At 49.6% G+C, this 25,348-nt stretch overlaps 1 protein-coding gene across 1 annotated transcript in view; it reads left to right on the top strand.

Moving 5' to 3' along the window:
- GRAP2 (GRB2 related adaptor protein 2) overlaps positions 1-24,888 on the top strand; it is a gene marked incomplete at its 3' end in the record, with an annotated part of 64,127 nt that extends 39,239 nt beyond the window's left edge. Inside the window, exons 2-8 of the mRNA XM_079775419.1 lie at positions 4,184-4,275; positions 12,341-12,432; positions 16,609-16,728; positions 19,681-19,849; positions 22,237-22,425; positions 23,916-24,038; positions 24,709-24,888. Coding sequence (XP_079631545.1) covers positions 4,198-4,275; positions 12,341-12,432; positions 16,609-16,728; positions 19,681-19,849; positions 22,237-22,425; positions 23,916-24,038; positions 24,709-24,888 — 951 coding nt within the window. The 5' untranslated portion in view covers positions 4,184-4,197. The remainder of the gene's footprint in view (positions 1-4,183; positions 4,276-12,340; positions 12,433-16,608; positions 16,729-19,680; positions 19,850-22,236; positions 22,426-23,915; positions 24,039-24,708) is intronic.
- Positions 24,889-25,348: the final 460 nt, after the last annotated feature.

Raw genomic sequence — 25,348 nt, 5'->3', positions numbered from 1 at the left:
CCTTGAGCCTGAATCTTCAGACAGCTTTCTGGTGTTACGCAATTGCTCTTGTTAAGAGATGCATAAAACAGAAACCTTGACTATTCATAGCTATGTTAGGAGGAGCTGAAATCTTTTAGGAGGTTTCTTACCATTTTGATGGTGACCATGTGTTTCTGAACACATCCACTTATTCTGGCTTTCAATTAAGGATTTTCTTTTCAAACATGTAGATTTACCTTAAATCAGTTTGGTACATGATACAGATTGGTTTTACAGCTTTTAATGAACTGAACTAGAAATTTCTAAGCACAGCAGTGCACAGAGGTCACAGTGCAACAAATATCTTAAGGTAAAATGAGGTCTTTTGATAGAACTACATCTGCATGAACAAATCAGATAAAAAATTTGAAAAGGTTTCTGTATGCCTTCTGGATTAAAAAATAAATTATTAATGGCTCCAGATACTAAGTTGCTAAAGGATGGAGGGGAAAAGGCTGCGAGTTTTGTTGCAAGAGCTCTTCTTGCAAAATCTAACTAATTTGATACCACCTGACTTTGTTGTTAGAGCAGTATTCGAAATTACAGAAGATGAGATGCTTCATCAGCTACATTTCACCAAAATTGCTATATGTGTTGACATTATGTGTGACCAGGTATTCATATGTAGGTAAATGACATCCGTTAAGGATGGATATGTCACAGCACTGTCTCCTGGCTTTTGTTTCCACTCTCTGTGGTGACTCTATTTTAGACGTAGAGAAGCATTCCTGGTGTTTAGTCTGAATACTTTTTCAGGTTCTTTGGTGGTAAAAGAAGCTTGAATGGAAATGCAAGGGCAGAGAAACTCAAGCGTGGGGAGTCCTGTGTGGTGCTGCCCTGTGGTGAGGCGGATCTGTGTCGCGGGGCTGCTAATGGCTATTCCCTGCCATTAGTGAAGGGGGAGTGAGGCAGATGCAGAGGGCCGGGGAGAAGCAGAGGTCGCAGCAGGGACAGGGGCCCTGCACGGCTCTGAGGTAGGATTCCTGGATAAATGGCATTGTCGCCGGGTTGGGGTGGGCAGGGGGAGGCTGCTGGAGGTGGCTTGCCTGCCCCTGGAAACTGCCACTTCTCAGTCACACTCTATGGCAGATAGCATTTAGCCATTTCTAAAGCTGATCACTGGCAGGAAAAGCACATTTAATCCATCTGGGAGGTCCTCTGAAAGGGTGGCTCTGTCTTCTTCTCCCTGCGAGGTCAGTAGCACTGTTACTGCAGACAGCATGGAGAAGGCATGGCACTCTCGAATTCTAATTGTAGAAACAGCTTCTCTTTCCCCCTTCATATTTCTCTCTCTCTCTCTCTCTCTCTCTCTCTCTCTCTCTCTCTCTCTCCCCACCCCTCTCTCTCTCTTCCTCTCTCCCTCTCTCCCTCTCTCATCTCTATCTTTCCTCCTTTCTATCTCAAAAGTGTTGCTACCATGTTTTATCATATATTCACATATATAGTTTCCCAGATGCAGTATGCGGTGGTAGTGGGTACAGATTATAAAACTAACAGATAAATATTGAATAAACTACATTAGTTCAGTTTTACTTTTCCCTGGTGGCAATTTTAAACTTCCCCAAATTAAAACGAATGGCTATAGAGGAATGAGATATAAATTTTTACGCATTTCTATGATCGAACAGGAGACCGGCCTCCAGGGGTGGCACATGTACCATCCTCTGCTGTTAGGGAGGCAGAGAATGGTAAAATCAAGGGAAGAATTTGCAAAGCCGTGTGATTTGAACAAAAACAAAGCATACCTCACTCCTCCCCCCCCCCCCCCCCCAGCCCCCGAACAGCTTCCTCCTACCAAACAGCAGCTGAACAGATTTCATTTCACAAATGGGAATGGGATGCAAACCAATTTTTTCAAAGGGATTTCACGAAGAGTGGGCCTATCTCATTGGGTTTTCTGAGCCAGGATTAATATTATAAGCAGGGGAGCTATGTGATGTGGCTGTGTCGTTGAAAGCCAGCCACCTGCCTCGTGGGGGAAGGAGAAAAGTGCCCCTATTCAGAGGCAATTCTGCTTCCGCCTCAGCCCTCTCTCTGAAGTGACTTACAGCCAGCCTGGACCGAGGGTGTAATCGGAGTTACATGTAATGGAGGAAAGATCTTCCCAAGCTCAAGGTCACATCTAGAGCAGGCCTTGAATATTCTTTTCATCTCTAATTTATGTGACTTTCTAATATGTTTAGCATTTGCACTCCGCTTGTCTCCATCCTGCTCATTAAGGTAAATTTGCATGGAAATGGGATCTTGGTTTTCAGGACCATTCACCTGACACTTGATCTCCTGAAGTGACCAGTGTCCACTGCTGATACCATGAGGGTGACCCTCAGACACCACATCTTAATGTGGTGCCAACTAGAGGCAAGGCCTTAATTAGGGGAAGCTTTGGATGTTAAAGTAATAGAGTGAATCAAATCATCAAAGGCATTTAGCACTCACTGTGGAGGGCAGAATAGGCCTTCCCGTTGAGGGGGTCATCCTAGGTCACAAGAATTTTAATTTGCCTTAGATGGACAGATCTTGAAGAAAGTGTACAAAAAGTATACTTTTTTCTTGTGCTTTCGAAATCATTTTGATGTGTGATAGAGCTCAGACAGCAGTGACATTTTACTTTGGCTCCTGAAATATTTTTTGCGTAATATCTTTCTTTGGGATTGGTAATATTCATCTCTACAAATTCCTTTGGATGACCAAGCAAATGTGGAAAATCAAAGAGATGAGCCCCTTGCTATCACCACTACACAGGTCTCCTCTGTTATCAGGAGGGGTCAATATTTTAACTAAATTCAGAAGTAGCGGCTCCAATCCCTGATCTCAGCTGCTGCACCCTCCCACCCGTGGCGGCCTTTCTTCCTTATTCACCCAAATCTTGTCACTTAGGCAGAAATCTCCACTGAGGGGACAATTCACTGGTCCCAGTTTACTGGTCACTGAAAGTCAATTAAGTTTGAGTGTTACTAACCTAAAGGGTTTTGGACTTGGGCAAATTTTGCAAAACATAAAAGCCAAACAACAGCTTTCAAGACTGTGTCCTGACAGTAAGCCATCTTAGCAGAGGACCAAAGGATTTGAGGGTCACGGAGAATAAATATCAAATTTCAATGAGAAAAGTTCTAGGAGATGGGAGAGATGAGAAGAAAACTTGTGCTGCTGTTAGCCAGCCTACTTTTGCTGAGGATAAATTCATTCCATCAGATTATTTTAAAACAAAAATGCTACTTAGCTTTACCTTCTATAATGTTTTCAATCAATTTAATTTAATTGCACCCTCTTATTAGTTGAATATTATGACCCCCATTTTACAGAAGAGGAAACGGAGACTCCAAGAGGCTAGTTACTTGCAGCCATTCACCAACAAAATCAGGTCTCAGCTCCCTATTACATCCCCACTGTCTCCTAGAACAAAAAAACAAAAACAAAACCCTCCATTTCATTTGTAGGCTGACCTATTTCTCTCTACACAGGTTTCATCTGTTACTAGGAGGGGTCAATATTTTAACTCAATTTAGAAGTACTAAAATGAAAATTTTCCAAATGTACTTACTTGGCTTACACAATATTAATAACATAAATTAGGAAGCTGACTAATCGAGTCTCCCAACTCTAAAACCAGGAAGCTTTCTACTCTCAAACATGCAGAAGGACCTGAAGGTCCCCACTGGCCAGCACTGTCTAATTCTCTTAAATGATTCAGATATAAAAGATGCCATGGCATCTGTCTAATTCACACCACCTGGTTAAATATAGCTGCCAAGGGGCCGCCTCGGACCAGGCTGTGTTTAGAGAACAGTCTTTCCAGCCCCTCAGGCCTCAAGTTAGAGATGATCGCAAGTCTCCTTCCTTATCAACCGGAAATGGAGATGCCCCAGAAATGGTGACAGGCCGGGCCAGGCAAAGGGAGGTGAAGAGAGAGTCAGTCTCTGGCTTTCATTTCCTGCTCCTGGCATCTGGGGATTCAGAGAGTGATGCCAGGAAGCAGGCCCCAAAGGCTCCAGCAAGACTCTTCTCAAAAACAAGAGTCTTCACAGTACGCCTGCGCCTCGCTCTCCAGCCTGAGACAGTGGACCACTCGCCTACCAACTGCTCAGACTGCTACCCAGCACCATCTGCGCTGCTGCCCTTCTCCCGGCAGAACGGCACAATGACCATGTTCTTTTTCTTCCAGCTCCTCCTCACAACATGGAAGCCATCGCCAAGTTTGATTTCACTGCCTCGGGCGAGGATGAGCTGAGCTTTCACGCTGGAGATACTCTGAAGGTAGGTGATGTGAGGCCCTGGGGAGTTCAGTTACTCTTGTCTGGCCACTGACTTAAAATAACAATACATGCCTTTGTTTCTAAAGAATTACACACAGTTCCTTTCCCAAACAGAAGTTCACCTCAATCAAAAGGGTTCCTTCTGAGCACCTATATGCCAGCTACCAGCCCAGGGGATGGAAGTGCGGTTGGCATAAGACGTCATCCTTGTCCTGAGGTGCCCGTTGTCTCTGGAGGGGAAACCAATCCATCCGAAGGGCTGCTGTAGATGCTCTTATCCAAAAGCTCGGGGAGCACACGTGAGGGAGGAAGTGGTCCCACCGTGAAAGGCGGGTTTGTAGGCAGTGTGGCAACATCAGTTGTTAGGATGTAATGAAGGTGAGTTGGGCTTTACGCTGAAGCTCGGAAAGGAGCAAGCCCCTGTGGAATTCTGTGTGCATGGTGAGAGTCAGCAGGGCTGGGGCTACAAGATGAGGTGTGGGTGGAAACAGGGCTCACCAAAGGCCACGCACACCCAGCCTGCACTGGAGTTGTAGTGGCCACTCGCTAAGCTGAAGAGGCCTTGGACCTCTTCCAAATTTCATGCCTCACACTGGCAGACTGTGCATCTTAGCCCCTGTTTTATGCAAAAGAGTAACAGTGGCCTTCAAGAGGCCACTGGGGAGTCTGAGATGCCAATATCCCCCTGCCTGGCCTCAGAGCGCCTCGGCTATCCTGATCCCTGGCTCCCAGCAGCACTGAGGCCACCATTGTCTCACCACTAAGAACTATGCTTGTTATAGAAAGAAACGTGTCGGTACGTGAGAGGTGACTCAGAAAGTGTCTGTGGAGCACAAACCAGGTAGGATGACTTGGTTCGGAACTTGAACACCCCCAATATTTGTCCTTCTAACTGTTCTCACCTTGCAAGATCTAGTAAGGTGGTTGCAAAAAAATGTGCCTTCGATGTTAGAGCTTTTCAAGGTCAAAATGTCCTTTGGCTGCTGACTCAGGAAAAGGTGACCTTCAATTCTTTGGGATCTTATCAAGGTCACAGAAGGGTCTGCCACCTGGTGAGCAATCTCTCCCTTACCTATGGGTATTGTGAACATATGACTCATCTCTCATTGCAAATAGAACCTAATATCTTGTTTAAATTTTCCCTATTCTCCAGAAAAGTTAAAAGGAAAAAAAAAAACACTTCCCTCAACTCCATTTCTCAATCCAGCTTCCAATTTCCTGCCTCTCTTTTGCTGCTAATACTGGGATGGATTCTCTATGCTGGTGCTTCTACTCCCTCCCTTCCCATTCATTCCATGGGAACCCTGGAATCTGACTTTCACCCCCAACACTCCCTTAAAATCCACCAGCGATGTCCTCATCGACACTAATAAAAGAGAAACATGCAAATTGACCATCACTCCGCTATGCCCACCAGCCAATCAGAGTGAGTATGCAAATTAACCCAACTAAGATGGCAGCCACCATGGAGCTGGAGCGAGCAGGAGGCTTGGGTTGCCCCGGCGATGGAGGAAGCCAAGGTTCCCGCCCACCCTGGCTGGCCCCGGCCTCCGCTCAAGGCTACAAAGTTTCAATTATAGAAGATAATAAATCCCAGATATCTGCTTCCAGCAGGCCCTGGCCTATACTTGGGTCACCGGGGGGCATGGCCGGCCTGCAAACCACCATAGGCCCCTCGCCCAGGCCGCCCCATGCCCCAAGGGAACCCCCACCCTGATCTGGGACACACTTCAGGGCAAACCAGCTGGCCCCCACCCGTGCACCAGGCCTCTATCCTATCTAATAAAAGAGTAATATGCAAATTGATTGTCACTCCAACACACAAGATGGCTGCCCCCATGTGGTCAAAGATGGCTGCCCCCATGTGGACACAAGATGGCTGCCACAAGATGGCCAGCAGGGGAGGGCAGTTGGGAGGGACCAGGCCTGCAAGGGAGGGCAGTTGTGGGCGATCAGACCAGCAGGGGAGGGCAGTTGGGATGGACCAGGCCTACAAGGGAGGGCAGTTGGGGGCAATCAAGCCTGCAGGGGAGAGCAGTTAGGGGTGACCAGGCTGGCAGAGGAGGGAAGTTGGGGGCAACTGGGCCCACAGGGAAGGGCAGTTGGGGGGGACCCAGGCCTTCTGGGGAGAGCAGTTGGGAGGGACCAGGACTGCAGGGGAGGGCAGTTGGCGGGGACCAAGCCAGCAGGGGAGGGCAGTTAGGGGCAATTGGGCTGGCAGGGGAGTGGTTAGGGGGTGATCAGGCTGGCAGGCAGGCGAGCAGTTGGGAGCCAGCAGTCCTGGATTGTGAGAGGGATGTCCGACTGCCCGTTTAGGCCCAATCCTACTGGTTCCACAGGCAGGGCCTCTAACCCCCATGCAGCAGACATTCTGTGAAGCTCGGCCAGAAAGCCCCTCTGCTTTTCTCTTTACTGCACAGCTGCAATGGACAGAGTTTAAAAAGAAAGAGGAGTTTGACCTTCTGACGGAGTTCCACACGAGCCTGCAGAAATGCAATCTAGTGATTCAAGAAATCCAGTAGGATCGGGCCTAAACGGGCAGTCGGACATCCCTCGAGGGGTCCCAGATTGGAGAGGGTGCAGGCTGGGCTGAGGGACACACCCTTCCGTGCACGAATTTTGTGCACCGGGCCTCTAGTATAGAATATAATGATCCTACTACAATGCCTGTAGAGTGTGACACTGCTAACTCACTCTCCTGGATCTGAATGGAGTTCTGTCTGACTTGCAAGCACTGTCCTCTGCTCTGAATACTTTTCTTCGATGATATCTCTCAAGCAATCCCCTTGTTTGCTAGAGAGGAGCTGATGCAGTCAAAAGGAGCATGGACTTCGGACCCAGATAAATCTGAGTTTGAATCCCAGCTTACTAGCGATGTGGCCTGGGCCAGTCACTTGCCCCCCTGAGCCTCAGTGTCTTCTATAAGTGGAAACGGTATCTGTTTTGCAGGGTTGTGGGACGGGTTAGAGGTAATGGTCCCATCCCAAAGCGGATGCTCAGTAAGTGGCCACCGTATTATTCGTATTACTCATTCCTGCTGCCTCTGCCTGTTCAGACTATGGCCACAGCCCCCTGACTGACCTCATCACCTCCTGTATCTTCCTCCTTCAATCATTCTCTATACTAGCCCCGGAGGGATCTTTCTGGAAGACAGATCAGATCATGTCACTTCCTTATTAAGAAGCATTCAATGGTCCCCCATTACCAATTGGTTGAAATCTAAGCCATCTGGCCCCAGCTTCATCATGCTCACATGCATGAACACACACAGACACACACACACACACTCACACACACATTTCTGTGTAGTAATGTCCCCAGGACACACTACAGTATACACACCACCCTTTCTCATGCTCTCCCCATCCTCCAAATGCCCTTCTCCCACACACACACATTTGACCACCTCTGCCCCAGAACCCTCACCAATCCTCCCGCTTTTTTCCTACTGCCCTGGGAAAATTACCAATGGTAAGTACTCCCTCTTCAGTGATTCCACAGCATTTCACAGGCACTTTATTCAAGGCATTTATGATCCTGCCTCACATGACAGTTATTTATGGGCAGGCCGAGCGGCCGTGCTCTGATGTGCCTGTACATCCACCTCGGGTTGCTGTCCTTGCCCCGTGGGATCCTGATTGCCATTTGTGTGTTGGCCACAGGACAAAGCTCTGTGCGGGCGGGGGCTGGGTCTGCCTCAGCGTTTAGAACAGCAGAAAGGTGACCCTCCCTAATAGGTGGTAAGTGAATGAATGGTTGACCCCTCCACGGGTCTGTGAGCTCACTAAGAGCAGAGCCATGCCGTCTTTGCATCTTCCCAGCATCTAGTACAAATCACGGCCCCAAACAGGTGCTCTGTACACATTTCTTGAATCGCTAGATTGCATTTCTGCAGGCTCGTGTGGAACTCCATGAAAAGGCCAAACTCCTCTTTCTTTTTAAACTCTGTCCATTGCAGCTGTGCAGTAAAGAGAAAAGCAGAGGGGCTTTCTGGCCGAGCTTCACAGAATGTCTGCCACATGGGGGTTAGTGGCCCTGCCTGTGGGACCCTCTGCATATGGCCGCAAAGCCTGTCCCTTCCCCCCAGAGCTGAGTAACGCCCTGGGAGCCTCACCATTGTTTTCAAAGCCATTTCTTGACAGACTCTGCAACTCCCTCCCAGGATGCTCTTTTGTGTTTGGCCTTTAGAGCTAAATAAAAGGCTAAACAGACTTTTTCATTAGAAGGTACAAAAAAGGCCTGCCCAGCTCGCCACCAAGCCACCCCCTCCAGCCTGTGAGTCCCCAGGCAGGGCGAAGGCCCCAGCTTATTCACCTCTGCATTCCCAGCACCTACGTGCAAACAGCAGGTGCTCACTAGATGCTGGTCGCAGAATGGTGAACAGAGAACTCCTGCCAAGTGACTTGAGCCCACTTCTCCTGTGAGAGAAGCATTTGAAAAGCTGGGCGCCAGGTGTTTTGTGTTTGTGTCAAACCTCAGACCTGCAGCTACACAGCACCAGTTGAATTTGTCAGTCTGTCTGTCTGCTTCTGTAGTACATCTAATCCAACCTCAATTCTTCCTACTAAAACAGCGGCCTTAAAGCACTAATTTAATCCTGTGTCATTTACTTCAATATTTCATATTTCTGCTATGCCTCTGAGAGCAGTAATTCCATCCAATTTTAAAATTCTCCCAACCGTACATTTTGTCCTTTTCCCACATCTAGCTTAGTGTCAGGCCGTGGAACCAGCAGTGTGTCCTGTAGGCAGCGTTATGAGAATGAAGACACGGTAAAGTGGAGCGTGAGACCTCCCGTGTTCAGGCCGAACTCCTTGCTCAGGCTTCCGTGATGGGGACGAGAGATAGGGGGGACCGAGTAGATGGAGAGATGAGCACAGGAAATCGGGGGCCCCGCAACGGCAGGAGGAAACCGCCTCCCCCCAAATACTCTTCTTTGCAGAAAATGGATTTTTAAAACCTTGTCTTCTAGACACCAAAAATAGGCTGTAAATTCACCTCCCCGGGAACACAGTCTCAGGCAGACCGAAAGCCAGGTGGTGGGGAGAAGGGGCCGGCATCGTGCGATAATCTTTCAGTCGCGGGAGGAGGTGGATGGGTGTGAGCCACGATTACTAAAATGACAGCTAGTTTCAGGTCAGAGAACTGAGCACAGAATGTGGTTCTTCCCATGAAGAGCCAGTTTCCAAATGGCCTCTTTCACCTCATCCCTGCCCACTCTCCTGTTTGACGTTGGCCACGCAGGCCAAACTCCAAATTCCCATGAGACGGGAGAAAGGAATTCCGAAACCATAGACCCGGGGACATGGCCCGCGTGAACCGTCCTCAAACCGTCCTCGTGCCTTTATGTGGATCCTACTTCTTCTTCTGACCTAGATTTTCTGCTCCCCACACCCCTCCGCATACACATACCACACGTCTCTAGTGACACCATAGCCACATTTGATGTAAGAAACTGTCAAGTTTTCTTTACTCAGCAATTCTAGAACTTAGTTAGGGGACACACTTTTATTTCTTCAATACAAATGATTAAACTCAAGACATACATACTGAACGCTTTAAAGAACTTACAAAACCCTTCTGCGTCCTTCAGAGCTGGAGTCCTCCCTCATAAGAATATCACATTTTACAGAATGATATTTTTGAAAAACAGCACACTCCTTCTGAAGGAAGTCCAGGTACAGGGCTCAACTGATCTTCACATCAAGGCATGAGCCCGGGTTTCTGTCCCCATATTTCGGATGGTCAGTTGACTTGCCAAAGGTCACACAGCAAGTGACAGGGCCGAGCTAGAAACCAGGTCTTCTCATTCCAAACTCGACGTGCTGTCCCCTTCCCTCCACCTTAGGAGGGATAGTAGAAAGAGGCCATCGTTGCTTCTCAATCACTTAGCTCCCTTTCATTCTCTTTTCATCTCTGGGACAGAGAAATGCAGGGGACCTGTGGCTGCAACTCCACCCACTTTCCGGCGACTCTAACATCCCAACCACGCTGCTGAGTCCAGACACATGTCTCCCACTGCTCACTGAGCTTTTCTCCTCAGATGGTCCCGGAGGCAACCTGGCCTCCCCCACACGCAAGCTGAGGCCCATGAGTTCCCCTCAGACCTGCTCCTCCTCCTGTATTTTCTATTTTAGTAAAGGCATCACCACCCACTCAGTCTCCCCAGCCAGAAACCCGGAGCCTTCCCAGAATCCCCATTCTCCCTTCGCTCCACAAACAGTCATGAAATCCTGCCCATCTTGCTTCCTGATTCCTCTAAAATGTGTCCTCACCTCTTCTTAGGCCGGATCCCCCCCCCCCCCCCCCCCCGTCTCTCGCCTGGATGTCTGCAGTAGTCTTCCTGCAGTTCCTTCCCCGACCTTACCTCCGTCTCCGAGCTCTTTCTTCACTCTAATTCTCGCTGTGTTATGTCCCTGCTTTAATGGCTCATCCTTCAATGGTTCCCATAAATGTCAAGATAAAAATTCAAATTGTCAACATGGACCCTGAGGCCAGGTGTCTGGTTTCCCCTCTCTCTATCTCTGGACAACGATCTAAACTCCCACCAGAGTAAGGCATTTCGCTCCCAGAATGCACTGTACTTTCTCATATCTCAGGAGTGGTTCTTTGGACATCAGAATTCTCCTGGGTGAGTCCTGTCATTGCCTGGACAGCCCAGGTGTCCCCTCCTCCAGGTAGTCTTTCCGATCCGTCCTCTGCCTTCTCCTCCATCATAGCACTCCTGTCAGTTAACACACACTCAGCTACAAGAAACAGAAACTAAAAATGGTTAAACAAAGATTTATTAATTTTCACCCAAAGTCCAGAAGTAGGCGGACTCCTGGGTGGCTGATCCCATGGCTCAATGGCATCATCAGGTTCTTCCCACCTTCTTTCTCTGCCATCTTCGTTTGGAATTACTGTTCGAGTCTATGCCACATACTATAGAAACGTTCTCAGAGGGGAGCTATGGGCAAATACTTGTCTTTTAATGGTGAAACGTTTCCTAAAATAACCAAAAGTCACGTAGAGCCAAGGCAGGCCAGCCATGTGTAATCACGAAGGTGACAACATTTGGGATCACGGTCACGGGAGGACCATGCCATAGCGAGGCGGGACTCCTGGTTTGGCCTGTGACCTGGCTCTAACAGCGAGTTCAATTCCCACCAGCAGTGTGGGGGTGGTCCAGTTCTCTGCATCCGTGGCAGTGTTTGGTGCTACCTTCGCTTTTTATTTTAGCCATTCTGATAGGTGTGTGGTGGTAGCTCATTGTCATCTTAATTTGTGTTTCTCTATTGGCTAATAATGGTGAACACCTTTTCATGTGCTTCCTTGCCATCTGTATATGCTCTTTAATGAAATGGCTGTCTATGTCTTTTGTTCTTTTTTATTTGGATTGTTTGGGCTTTTTTACTGTTGCATTTTGAGAATTCTTTATATAGTCTTGATGCTAAGATGTGTATCAAGAGTACATGTGGTTTGCAAATAAATTAAATAAAATAAAAGCAAGTTTTAAAAAGGCATTCTAGATCTCTTGAGTTATGCCCAAATTGTTTGTGAGCCACATGGAGTGTGAACACAAAGAGTTACTGTTTTCAAAGCTGGCCCCACTTGGATATTTATGTTTTAATCTGCTTGTTTCCAAAAAAAAAAAAAAAATAGAACAAATTAAATTTTTAAAAAAATCCTGGTTACCTGACAGAGAAGAAAAATTATGGAGCAGTCACTCTTGCCTTCTTACCGTCAGCCCAGACAATGAGCTTAGGTGCTAAGGTCTGGGGCACATGAATTTCCAAACTAGAAAGAGAAAGGGGTTCTGGGAAGCCCCTGAGTGCTGAGCCTGGGAGGCCACGCCATGGTGGGGTCACCTGTGTAGGTGGCACTCACAGACAGAAATAGCTTGGGGTAAAGAAAAGCTAAACCCCAAAGATGGCTCTGCTGCTCCCCCACCAGGGCAGCTGTGTGGTTTCTTCGGTTTATTTTCTCTAAACCTAAAATAAAAGCATTCTTCACCCCGCAGCCCCTTTCTTTTGCTTCTTGGTGTCCCCCCTACAGTGTCTTTTCCTTCATTCTCCTCCATGTAGATCTTAAGTAACCAAGAGGAGTGGTTCAAGGCAGAGCTTGGGAGCCAAGAAGGATACGTGCCCAAGAATTTTATAGACATCCAGTTTCCTGAGTAAGTATTTCCAGCCTGCTGAGACGGGCCTACCCACACACACTCCCCTTGCTGCTCAGTAGTCACTAAAATTATCCATGCACACCCAGGAGACTGTCAAAAATGGTTGCCTTGAGAGGGAACCACGCAGCTGAAGGCCAGGGGTGGGAGGGAGATTTGCATTTCGCTGCATTCTCTTTTGAATTTTATACCACCTGTTTAAAGTTCATAAACTAAAATCATCTATAATTGTAATCACAGGGTTTCCAAGAATTCCACTGGGGGCACTGTTGGCCATTGAACTTCAAGAGCAGCTACTACAAAGCACTCCATTACCTCCCAGCCAACCAGCCCTCCCTCCTAACCAGGGATCCCAAACAGCTCTGGTCTGGCCCTTGTCAGGCGTGCGGACACCCCCTGCCTTCCTTAAACCACACTCACACCAAAAAGAGAAGTCAGTGAGAGAGAAGGGGAAGTTCCCTTCATAAAGAGGAAATGAAAATTTGAGATTGAATCTCATTTGTCTCAAGAACTGACCACAAGGGTTAGATAGAAAGCTGATCTTGTCTGAGCAGCAGGGACTAGCCAACGAGCAAAGGTTTGCTAGAAAACCAAAGTGGGGAGGTGCAGCAGCGCTCCTGTGAACCAGTGCTGACCACTGTCCTCCACGCCCTCCCCCGCCCCCTAATCTTCTGGATGACATCATGCCTTCCCGGCTCCTCAACCTCCAGCGCCTCTGCCACCGCCCTCTCAGCCCAGGGCCTTGCTTCCAGGGTCCCTGGGTCAGTGGAAGCCACCAGAAAAGCCCCTCCACTCCACCCGCTCCTGACTCACTGCATCCACCCACCTCCTGCCACTGAGCCCTGACACTGCTTGGAAAGAACCTTCTGGGCTTCCAGCAAAAATTCTCCCCTCTCTCTCCCACATCAACTATCTTTCCCTCTCTGATCAGTCATCCCATCAGCCAACGGCACTGCAATTTCTCCCACCCCCAGCCAAAAACCAAAACCAAAGCAAAACAAAACACTCTGGATCCCAAATCCCCTTCCAGCTACCACTCCACTTCTTCAAAGGAATTGTTTATATTAATCATCTCTAACTCCTCCGCTCCCACTCTCTCTAGAATCCTTCCACTCCTGCGAACCCTTTTTATCAAGGTCACAGTGAACTGCATACAGTCCCGGTGGTCAATTCTTGGCCGTTATCTCAGCACAATTTGATTTTTTCCTTCCTCTTCCTTTGGCTCTGGGACATCCTTCCTCCTGACTGCTCCTCCTCTGTCCCCTTTGCTGCTTCTCCTCATCTTCCCAAGCTCCTTTAGTTTAGAATACGCCCTCCCAGGGAGGCCTTCCTGGCAGGGTATTGTAAACACCCTACTCCCCACCCCTCCTCTTTGTGTTCATTCTCCTCGCTCTTACCCTCCTCTGACACACTACCTATTGGAACTACTCTGTTGTTTACTGTGCACTGTGCGCCCCGCCCCTAGAATAGAAAGTCCCTGAAGGCGGGGGATTTTGTCTCTTCTGCTCACCATTTATCCACAGTGCCCAGAAGAAGGCCCAGCACTTTTCTGAATTATTGATTTGAGAGAGAGAGAAACATTGATTTGTTGTTCCACGTATTTATGCATTCATTGGTTGATTCTTGTATGTGCCCTGACTGGGGATCCAACCCGCTACCTTGGCATATCAGCACAACGTTCTAACCAACTGAGCTACCCAACCAGGGCTGGCCCAGCACTTGTTAATAAAAGCTATTGAATGAATGAATAGCTTTGGAATGATATATAACATTGAAACCCTGGCCATTCATTTAATATGTAGTGTGTGGACAGCTTTGCAAGTCTTGAAAAGTGTCACTTATCAAATTCCAGTCGGAGGACAAATGTGTATTTTCTAAACAGTCCCCTCATTGCCTGCTGCATCGTCTGGTACATTTCCTTTGAGGTGTGGCTGCTGTGGAGCGTGTCCCGTTCTTGTTCCCATCCCCATTAGGGTTCCTACACAAATCCCTGCAGGGCTTGTGGCAGATACTCTGGGCAGGACCTGTAGGCAAGTGATCACCAGACCCTCTGCTTCCCCCCCTCAGAGCCTACCCCACCGCCCCCTGCAGTCCTGGAATAAGGGCATCCCTCCTGCCACCCCCTCTGCTTCCAGCCCCTCAGAGCCTACCCCACCGCCCCCTGCAGTCCTGGAATAAGGGCATCCCTCCCGCCACCACCTCTGCTTACAGCCCCTCAGAGCCTACCCCACCGCCCCCTGCAGTCCTGGAATAAGGGCATCCCTCCTGCCACCCCCTCTGCTTCCAGCCCCTCAGAGCCTACCCCACCGCTCCCTGCAGTCCTGGAATAAGGGCATCCCTCCCGCCACCCCGTCTGTTCAGATTCCTGAGTTCTAGAGAGCTCAGGGATGGCTCACAAAGGCATCCCAAGCCATGCCTGTTGGACATTCACCTTAAAGGGACGCACACACTGGCCTTCCAGTGGCAGCAATTAGGGCAGCCAGCTGGGAGCAATGGGACCCAGTCCCACCTCTGGCCGCTGAGCGATTGCAAATACTTGTTCACTTTCCTGTGGTTGAGAGGTGACTGGCCTCCTCCGGAGGCTGTCGCCGCTGTTTGCCTGGCCCGCGGAAGTGCTTGGCCCTTTCCGTTCTGGGTGCTTCCCTAGTAGAGTCTTTGCTGTAGACATTTTGCTGCAGACATTTTGCCCATGTAACTAATTGGCTGAATTCAGGCAATTTTACCGTAAAAAAAAAAAAGATAAATAACTGGTTGACAGTTGGTATTTTCCTCTGCTTTGGCTTCATTTCTTTATTGACAAATCAATCAACTGCCATAAAAAAGAAAATAACTGTTTGGCAGTTTGATTTTGATTTCTTTGCGTGTTTGTTTGGTTTCATTTCTCCATTGATGAACCGATCAATTGCCTTCCACACACAGTGCATTTAAGCTAGTTGTCATTTTGTCTCATTTCTCCATGACAAGCTCTCCTAGTTCCTCCCATTGCTGTACTGTCTGTGAGTTTCAGCCCGCCCTCTTCACGGTCTGTACAGTGAGAGGAGACGTGGTTGGGGTCTTAACATGGCATTTCTTCCAGAGGAGGCAGATTGGCCCCAAAGGTGGGTTTCTTATGCCCAAACACACTAATTGGAGGAGAGAAGCGAGGCCCTGTGCGGGCACAGAGCTGAACCCACATTTCCCACAGAACGAAGACAAGTGCTCAGCTACGATCCCCAAAATAAAATCCGTTACCTGCGCAGCACTGCCAGGAAGCCACACACACTTCAACTATATTCAAATAGAGCCCTTTTACTTTTATGTTCTTTTATTTGTCGTGATTTTAACTTTTTTACTGCAAAATGGCCTTGTAACCATTAGTTATGCGGTGAAAATGTTTACAGCCAAAGGGCTTGTGACAAAGATGTTTCTGGCAAGTAGCTTGCATTGAAGATATAGGAATGCGGCCTTTTTCATAGATGACAAGTGGCCTGCCACTTCGAGGCTGCCCCCCTCGCTGCCCCCTGGAAAGGGCAGTTTCTCCTCGGTTTCTCCCTTTCCGCAGTAAAGGTCCTTTCCGGCCTGGGTTTTTTAGGCCCAGGAGCCTGCTCTGTAGACATGGTTCCCTGGCTGCTGCCGGCCTCGCTCACTGCCAAGTGTGTGTGCAGGGCTTCCCGGGTGCCTTGCAGCCTTGGCCGGGCTCTGAGTGAGAGCCGGCCCTGGGCTACAACTCCTTCCAGGCCCCGCGGTCTCAGCCTGGGCGCCCAGCCCCAGGCCCTCCCCAGCCTGCCCGGTGGCCGCCTCCAGTGCTTGCAGGGGTCCCCGTCCGCCTGGCACAGGGGTGTCCCTGCAGTTCTTCCCTCGCAGCTTCCCTCCTGCACCTGCCAGCGGAGGCTGCCCCCCTCCAGCCAGACCCCACAAGGCCCCATTTTGGTGCAGCCGCACATTTCCATGATGCAGGTGTTCCGAGCTGGACGGGCTTCGCCTGGAGGGGACAGAGGGGACGTCGCGGGCACACTCACTCGCTGTGCCTGAACCCGCCTGCACACTTGGGCTTCCAGAGCGCCTGGCCCCTCTTTCTCCTTTCTCCGCTGCTGCCCCCAGCCTCTCTCCTTGGGGTTATCTCACCTCTACCAGTACTTCCCCCTCCTATCGCTCTGGCATCTCACCAAAATCCTGTGGTTTTCTCTCACCCGGTAGATGGTTTCACGAAGGCCTCTCGCGACACCAGGCAGAGAACTTGCTCATGGCCAAGGAGGTTGGTTTCTTCATCATCCGGGCCAGCCAGAGCTCCCCCGGGGACTTCTCCATATCCGTCAGGTACTGCCATCCCGACACCGCCCTGACCCGGACCTCAAAGCCATGAAGTGACCTCTTGCACCTGACCTATTGCTCAGGAGCGTGGTGGCCGAGGGGCCCAGGCATCTTATCAACTGTGATGCTATCTACTTCCTTCCCATGACACATGCATGTAACTCCGAGGCACATTGGTTTGTGGCCAAAAACATGTATACATTTCTCTGCCTCCCTCTCTAGCGCAGGTGCTTCCGGAAGGATGGGATTTTTGTCTGCCTCATCTCTGTGCCTTTAACAGTGCCTGTGCCCAGTGGGTGCTTGATGAGTATTTGTGAAAAGAAGTGGGGAGAATTGTCCACCTTCATCCTGAGATCTAAATGGTAACCTTTTACTACAGATGGATGCTGAGGCAGGGTCAGAGAGGAATGGAAACCCCTCGTCATCACCATGGGGCACGTATGGAGTGGAGGATGGCCGCACAGAGCACCCACAACAGGCAGCAGGGCAGAGCTGAGGCGGGCGGGGTGGGGGGGGAGGGAGACTAACAGCAAACTCCCTAATGCGCAGCATCCAGAGGAAGTGACTCAGTCCAGGCACAAGCGTGACACAGCCCCACACTCAGAAGCCCCGAGTCTGAACACACTGCGTGTGGTCAGCATGTCTGGGGTTGCCAGTCACGTTTCAGACTGGGTGACCACATGTGAAAGTGCAAGAATTCACGCTGATGGCAGCACGGGAGGGCGACAGCCTGCACGGCGAAGCCCGCTGTCGAGTTAGTTGACAGGAAATGCTGATCTGGATTATTCTATATATTTTGAAAGGCCTGCGGCTTGAGTACATAAATCCGATCTCGGCTAATAAACTGAGGTCACTTTACTATTTAGAAAGAATGGATATTTTAAGGACTAGGTAGGAGGGGCTGACAAATAATGGGTCAATGATTTGTCTGTGCATGTGCCTCTCGAGTGTTCGAAAATAGCTTGGGCTTGTGCACATTGCCCTTGCAGTCTCGTTTAAACTCTTTAATTTTCCTTTCTTTTTCGCAGCCTGGACAGTGGTATATTCTAGGTCAGGCCAGTATCAATGTCTCACAATTCTAAGCTTGTTACATCTCTTAATGAAATTTTGCTCTACCAATAAACCTTACAAGCCCAACCTAGTTCTTAAGGGCCTTGATTATGGAATGGACCAAGTGAGTTGTCAGACTGAAGGGCACCTCCTGGTGCCTGTGGTTTGCATGAAGTTGGCTCTGGCCTCTTCAGCCAGGAACTATGACTTACATCTCCTTGTCTGAAGTAGATTCTCTAAAGCAGTCAGCCTTGCCTTCCGCCAGAGCCTTCCCCTGCTATTGAGGCAATGCAGCTTCTTGTAACAGCGATCATTACCATAATCATGATCTCATCTTCTGCCGAAAAGTAGGGTAATGCATTCCAGAGCGAAGTCATTTTTTTAAATTTATTTACACATTTGCTTTCTGTCAGGGGCACAGATAATGAAGAGCTAATTGTAGTTCTGTCACTTAGCATCTTGATAAGCATCTGAAACACTAGGCTTTAGCCTTTTCTCTGCCCCTCCCAGAACACGCTCTCTCCACCCAAATCCTGGCATCCCCCCTCCCAGCTCACGAGAGTGAAAGGGTTAATGTTTCTCACTCTGTGGTCTTTGACCAGAGGCCATGGATGAATAATACACCCCAAGGATATTCCCTGCGACTATGAGCTGAGCCATGTGTTGTTATGGGGAAGAAAACATCTGTGAGTGGCCATGCCATGATTGCACAGTGTTGGTTACCACCCCAGAGCCGCCAAAGCAGAGCTCACTGCATGGGTTCACCTGCCCACAAGCAGAGCCCAGGATGTAAATGATACTGATGATCGGAATTCCTGTCCCCTCTGAGCACAGACCACTAACTCCATCCCTAAGAAAGCTCCACTAGCCATCCTTCAGACGTGTCTTCACTCTCCAACACTCTAAATTCTTGAATTTTCTGCTGGATCAGGCAATTGGCAGTATTAACACCAGTTAATTTTTAGATATAAATGTGTGTCCATTTCACACATAAACTTGATATCCTAAAGAGAATGACTTGGAGCTGTTAGTAAAGGTCCAGTTCTTCCTTTCGCGATGAATAAAATCCAATCTCTCCAACCCGCTACAAATGTGCCCCTGCCCTGTGAGTCCAGCCGGTGTTGGAAGATGCCCATGTAAAGGAGTTAGCATGTGTACATGGTGTGGCAGGCAGGAGTCAGAGACCCGGGGTTCCTGCCTCAGCTCTGCCATTCATTCGTGGGGACCTTGACCAAGGCCCTCCATCTCTCTGAGCCTCAGCACCCTCAGCTGTAACATGGAGACATAAGGATAAACCATCTCTGAAGTCTGTCCCAATGAAAACTCCACAATTCTATGTAATACTTCTTTCCCCCAAAGCTCAAAATGCTTTGCAACCTTATTTATACAAAACATAAACCAAGACCAAGAGACCGATGTAGAGACCAAGCATGACACATTTCCCAAGGTAGGGTCTGGCTGTCCAGAGCAAGTCTGTGGGCTTGAAGGAGCTGGTTCAAAGTATTTCTGATAACGGAAAGATAACAAGGGCTTGAAAAACCCCTCCTTTCTGAGTCTTGGCAGAGTCCTAGCGTAGTACATTTCTCAGGGGTGGCCATATTTCAGATAAACATAGTCAAAAGGGCCTTGACCTCTTAGTCTTTAAAGCACTTGGCACATTTTTTCTTTTAAAAAGTCGACTCCAGTGTCAGAAGACACATTACCTTCTGCTCTAGTGCACCTGTGTCCTGAACAGCCCTTCCCCGCTAGAGCTTGACTGGCCCAACCCACCTGCCTAGTGATGAGCTCCCCATATCGCCATGTCCTGCCTTAATAGAACTCGATTGGCATCCCCAGATGCCATCAACCCCGAAGGCCGGGACACTGTCACCATGTAACAACACAGTTTGGATTTGCCTTGATCTCTAGGCACGAGGATGATGTTCAGCACTTCAAGGTCATGAGGGACAACAAGGGTAACTACTTCCTATGGACAGAGAAGTTTCCATCCCTCAACAAGCTGGTGGACTACTACAGGACAACTTCTATCTCCAAACAGAAGCAGATCTTCCTGAGGGATAGGACGCGAGAGGACCAGGTCAGCCCATCTCAGGATTGAAAAAAATGTTTTGGTAGTTTTTTTTTTAATATATTTTATTGATTTTTAATAGAGAGGAAGGGAGAGGGATAGAGAGGTAGAAACTTCGATGAGAGAGAAACATCGATCAGCTGCCTCCTGCACACCCCCCACTGGGGACGTGCCCACCACCAAGGTACATGCCCCTGACCGGAATCGAACCTGGGACCCTTCAGTCCACAGGCCAATGCTCTATCCACTGAGCCAAACCGGTTTCGGCTGAAAAAAATGTTTTAATATATATATGTTTATTATTGATTTCAGGGAGAGGAAGGGAGAGGGAGAGAGGGAGGGAAACATCAATGTGAGAGAGAATCATTGATTGGCTGCCTCCTGCATGTCCCCTACTGGGGATTGAGCCTGCAACTGGTCATGTGCCCTGACCAGGAATCGAACCGTGACCTCCGGTTCATGGGTCGACCCTCAACCAATGAGCCACACTGGCCAGGCCCATGTAGGGATTTTAGGCAGCTGGAATCTTACATGAACCACCAAGACAATGTATTTGATGGGCAGGTCCTCTGAGGATTCTGAAAAGTAGAATAACTGCAAAGTCAGATCTCAGTTTAAATCCCTAGCCAGGTGACTTTGGAAAGTTCTCCGATCCTCAGGTTCCTCATCCATGAAATCAGGATGACAGTGATAGCCACCTCCAAAGATGGTTGTGAAGGTGAGAAGATAATGCGTCCCGTTCCCGTACATCATGCCTAACCACCGCAGCACTCGGTGCAGTGGGGCTCTTACTGTGGTACAGACATTACTGCATCAGTTTCGGCCCAGAGCTAGAGCTTTGTGACAGGATTTGGGGTGGAGAGGAGGCATTGGAGTGGAAAACTTAGTGTAGTACAGGATTTATAGTAAGCATAGTCCTGGAAAATTTGGAATATAGAGACTTGTTTTCACAGAAAATGCATCAGACAGACCTGGCTTTAAATCCTGATTTCATCACTAGCTATCCTTATGACCTGCCAAGTTAAGAAACCTTTCTGCCCTGGCCCATGGCTCACTTGGTTGGAGTGCTGTCCCGTGCTCCAAAAAATTGTGTGTTTGATTCCCAGTCAGGGTACATACCCAGGTTGCAGGTTTGATCCCCAGTTGGGGGCACATACGGGAGGCAACTGATTGATGTTTCCCTCTCACATCAATGTCTCTCTCTCTCTCTCTCTCACTCATTATCCCTCTTCCTCTCTCAAAATCAATAAAAATATATCCTCGGATGAGGAATTAAAAAACATTTTAAAAACAAAAAAGAAACCTTTCTGAGTATAGAATGGACTGTTAAGAGGATTCATTGAGAAAACACCGGTATAGTTATAGCACTTGCCACAGATTCTGGTCCATAGTAGGTGCAATGAAAATACTAACTTGCCTCCCATGAGTAAATTCACAGACACACACACAATTTATAAAATGCTTTTCAAAGGAAAAAACCTAAGAGAGAGGTATAGGAAGAAGCGTTGACTGGAGCAGCTGAAATCCCAGGGACGGGTTCTCTGAAAGGGCATTGAGACTTTGAGAGCAGCACACGCTGTGGGGAAACAAAGGAACCCATCCCTTTCAAGTAATTGGCTGCTTTTCAGCTGAGAAGTTACCATCAAAGGAGAAAAGGGTGTTCCCACCAAGTGCACACAGAAGTTCAGAAAGAAAAACAAAGGTTGGCCAAGACCTTGTGAGTTATTGTAACAGGAAACGGACAGCGGTGTTAATTTACTAGGATGTGCATGCAGACAGGCCACATGAAACTGCCCTAAACTGGATTCAGTGCGTTCGTATCTGTCAAGTGCTTAGGACGGTGCCTGGCATATACTAAACCCCTCTACAACTTAAATAAAAATAACGATCTCTGATTCCTGAGGTGGAGACCCTTAAGAAGGGCCTTGCTCCTCCCAGCATGCCCCGTGCAGGCCTGGTTTCCATGGTGCTACAAGAGTGTTGTGTTTGTGTCTCATCACCAGGCTGTAAATGACAGTTCAGAATCATGCAAAGTCAATAGCAGAGCTTATCTGGAGGGTAGCATGTCCGGCATTGTGGCAACATGCGATAAGGAGGGGTGGCATTGTGTCAGTAAAGAGAATATTTAAGCTTGATTACACAGAGAAAAAACAAGCCCACTAGGAATGGACTAAATGGAGACCATATGGAAAGTGTCAGTCTGTGACCCAGAGACCTGACATCCCCAAAGTAGGAGAATCTGAGGGTCTGAACCATGGGTTCTCTCTAAGATGCCCCCCAACCTGTCAAGCGGTTTCTCGGAGCTGTCATGAGCCAAGTCTGGAAACAGCTGCCTGAAGGGTGGGGTAGAGCCAGGAGACATGGGAGGAGGATGGATCATCTTTGTTCTCTCCCAGGGTCGCCGGGGCAACAGCCTGGACCGAAGGCCCCAGGGAGGCCCCCATATCAGTGGGGCTGTGGGAGAAGAAAGCCGGCCTGCGATGAACCGGAAGCTGTCGGATCACCCACCACCCCCTCCATCACAGTATCCCCCGGCCCCACCGCTGGGGCAGCAGCGGTACCTGCAGCATCACCACTTTCATCAGGTATCTGGAAGGGATGGAGTGGGCACAGTGAGGTGGGGGCAGGCCCTTCTCTCCCCCACCCCCACACTGAGGCTCAGGTCACCTTGATCCCACTGCCACTTACTGCGTGAGAACTCCCTGCGAGGCTGGAAACAGCCATCGCAAATAAACACCGTGGTTCTGCTGGGGTCCTGGGCTGCTGGCCTGGCCCCACCTCAGCAGGTCTCACAAAGTTCATAAAGAAGATGCTGGGGCCCTAGCCAGTTTGGCTCAGTGGATAGAGCATCGGTCTGTGGACTGAAAGGTCCCAGATTCAATTCTGGTCCAGGTTGTGGGCTTGATCCCCAGTGTGGGGTGTGCAGGAGGCAGCCAATCAATGATTTTCTCTCATCATTGATGTTTCTATCTCTCTCTCTCCCTTCCTCTCTAAAATCAATAAAAACATATTTTTAAAAAGAAGAAAAAGATGCTGGGGCCCCAAGTGGTAGAAATATGATATGGGAACTGCTTTGGCAAAGAAGCCTGTGTGAATCAAATGGCTTCCTGCCTGAAACACACACACACACACACACACACACACACACACACACACACACACACTCTCACATACTCACACACTCACACTCACACCCTTTCTTACCCCAAGGACTCGGGGAACAATTGCTTCACTTTCCTATCAGCACAATTTCCAATCTGTTCACGTCCCTTACCCCACCGGGCTGTGGCGATCTACAGGAAAGACGGATTAACACCTGCCGTGGAGCCTGCCTTCCTTACTTATTTATTTACTCCCCCCCGCCTTGTCCAGATGAGATTTGAGGCGGCTTACCGAGACGGACAATGCTGCCAGATAACATCGTCCCTAAATTCCTTAGCGGGGCATACGGAGTCCTTTGTGAGCTGCGCATATCTGTTCCCCAGCCTCTCTCCTGCTACCTCCCTCTGCTCCCCACACAAACACTCATTTCAGCAATGTCCACTACCTTTAGTTACCGGCATGCCCGTCGTATCTTCTTTCCTGCCTTCGAGGCTTTTTATATGCTGTCCCCTCTGCCTCAGATGCCCTTTCCTGGCGCTCCCCCTTTAAGCTGGAGTTCAAGCATCACTTCCTCTCTGAAGCCCTCCCTGGTTACCCGGGCAGACTTAGACATTCGTCTCCCTGCTCACTTATCACTTACGTGTGTGTGATTCCCCCTCGGAACTGACGCCCCATGAAGACAAGGGACCTTCTCTTTCCAGCTACGTATCCCCATTGCTTAGAACAGTATGAAGTACATGGTAGGTGCCTGATAAGCATTTCTTGATTGAGTAATTGGGGCCTGCCATCATCTTTGTCTTCAGAATCTTAGGTGCCTTTGCCATCCCTCCGCCTCTCACCATCATCTGTAGGGTTTATTGCCATCGTCAGCAAGTATTACTGGAACCCGGGCCGTGTTTATCCGAGCAAGGCACTGGGGGAGACAGTGAGGGATGCCGGCATGATGACAGGTCCTCCCTGCGTCTGTTTCTAGGAACGCCGTGGAGGCAGCCTTGACATAAACGACGGACACTGTGGCCTGAGCATGGGCAGCGAAATGAATACCACCCTCATGCACCGGAGACACACCGACCCGGTGCAACTGCAAGTGGCCGGGGTACGTGAACGTCCCTCTGGGCTCACTGGAGGAGTGAGAGAGGCAGTTAGAGAAACGGTTGCTTCTCCAGGAACGATGCCAAACTGCACGGGGCTCAAACAGAGGTAGTGGGAACCCAGGTAGTGACCGTGGGGGGCGTGTTCCCGGCGGGACTGGTCCCAGCCCCGCACAGCCAGCCCCTTGTTCTCGGCCGGCCAGCGGCCTGGCCCGGACCTTCTCCCATTTCTTGGCTGTGGTTCCGGTGGAGGGAGATGCGTTGCCTGGATCCCTCACTGATCCATCCTAACTCGGGTGCGCGGGCACCGAGGGCTGTTAGTTTGGGCTGTTAGTTTGGCACTGCCGTTCTGTTTGTCACGTGAACAGAGTAGAAAGAGCACCTGTTGGCGTAGGGAGAGTTGTCCTCAGGGTTCTCTTGGGGCCTTGGAGACTCTGTCAGCCCAAGTCCTGAGCCTCGGCGATGACTCTTGGACATGGAGCTCAGGCCGTGCAGCCGCATCTGCTTTCCGTTGCAGCGGGGTGCAATGTGTCCCGAGAGGCCCGCGTCAGCCTTCAGGGCAGGCCGCTCACAGAGGGCTTTGTCTGGATGTCAAAGCCAGCAGATTCCCGTCTGTGTGGCAGTGGCTCAGAGGCCGCCCAGCTCATAGGACTCCCCTGTGACTTCCCCCCACAGCGAGTGCGGTGGGCCCGGGCGCTGTATGACTTCGAGGCCCTGGAGGATGACGAGCTGGGATTCCGCTCCGGAGAGGTGGTCGAGGTCCTGGACAGCTCCAACCCGTCCTGGTGGACGGGCCGCCTGCACAACAAGCTGGGCCTCTTCCCTGCCAACTACGTGGCGCCCATGATCCGGTGAAGCCCTTCCCTGGGCCGGAGGCTTGTGTCTGAGCTGCCTGCAAGAGGAAGCAAGGAGGAAAGGCTGGAACTGCATGTGTGTGTGTGTGTGTGTGTGTGTGTGTGCATGCACACATGCCACACATATATGCCTATGGATACACACATTTTATAATAGTAATTTATTGGCAGTTTAGTTGGTTAATTAGTTGATATGAAAGGAACTCGGGTGGAAGCTTATATTCATACTTGTTTTTCTGTCCCCCCAAGGGGTGTGCAGGAGGTGGGGACGCTTGGGGGAGGAGGGGGCAGGGAAACTGAAATCCTTCCTCTCCTAAAGACGGCACCGCTTCCCCCTGGTCTCGGGAATTTTCAAGGAGCTGAGCAAAGAGCCACACCCGGAGCTGGACGCAGAACCCGGGGCGGGGCAGGACTCGGCGGGGCATGTTCTGGCTCACCTGCACGCCCCACTCACCCCGAGG

Source organism: Cnephaeus nilssonii (assembly GCF_951640355.1).
Source record: "Cnephaeus nilssonii genome assembly, chromosome: 6".
NCBI classification, from domain to species: Eukaryota; Metazoa; Chordata; class Mammalia; order Chiroptera; family Vespertilionidae; genus Cnephaeus; species Cnephaeus nilssonii.
The sequence above is the reverse complement of the archived record's forward strand: the minus strand, read 5'-3'. Positions and strand labels throughout refer to the sequence as shown.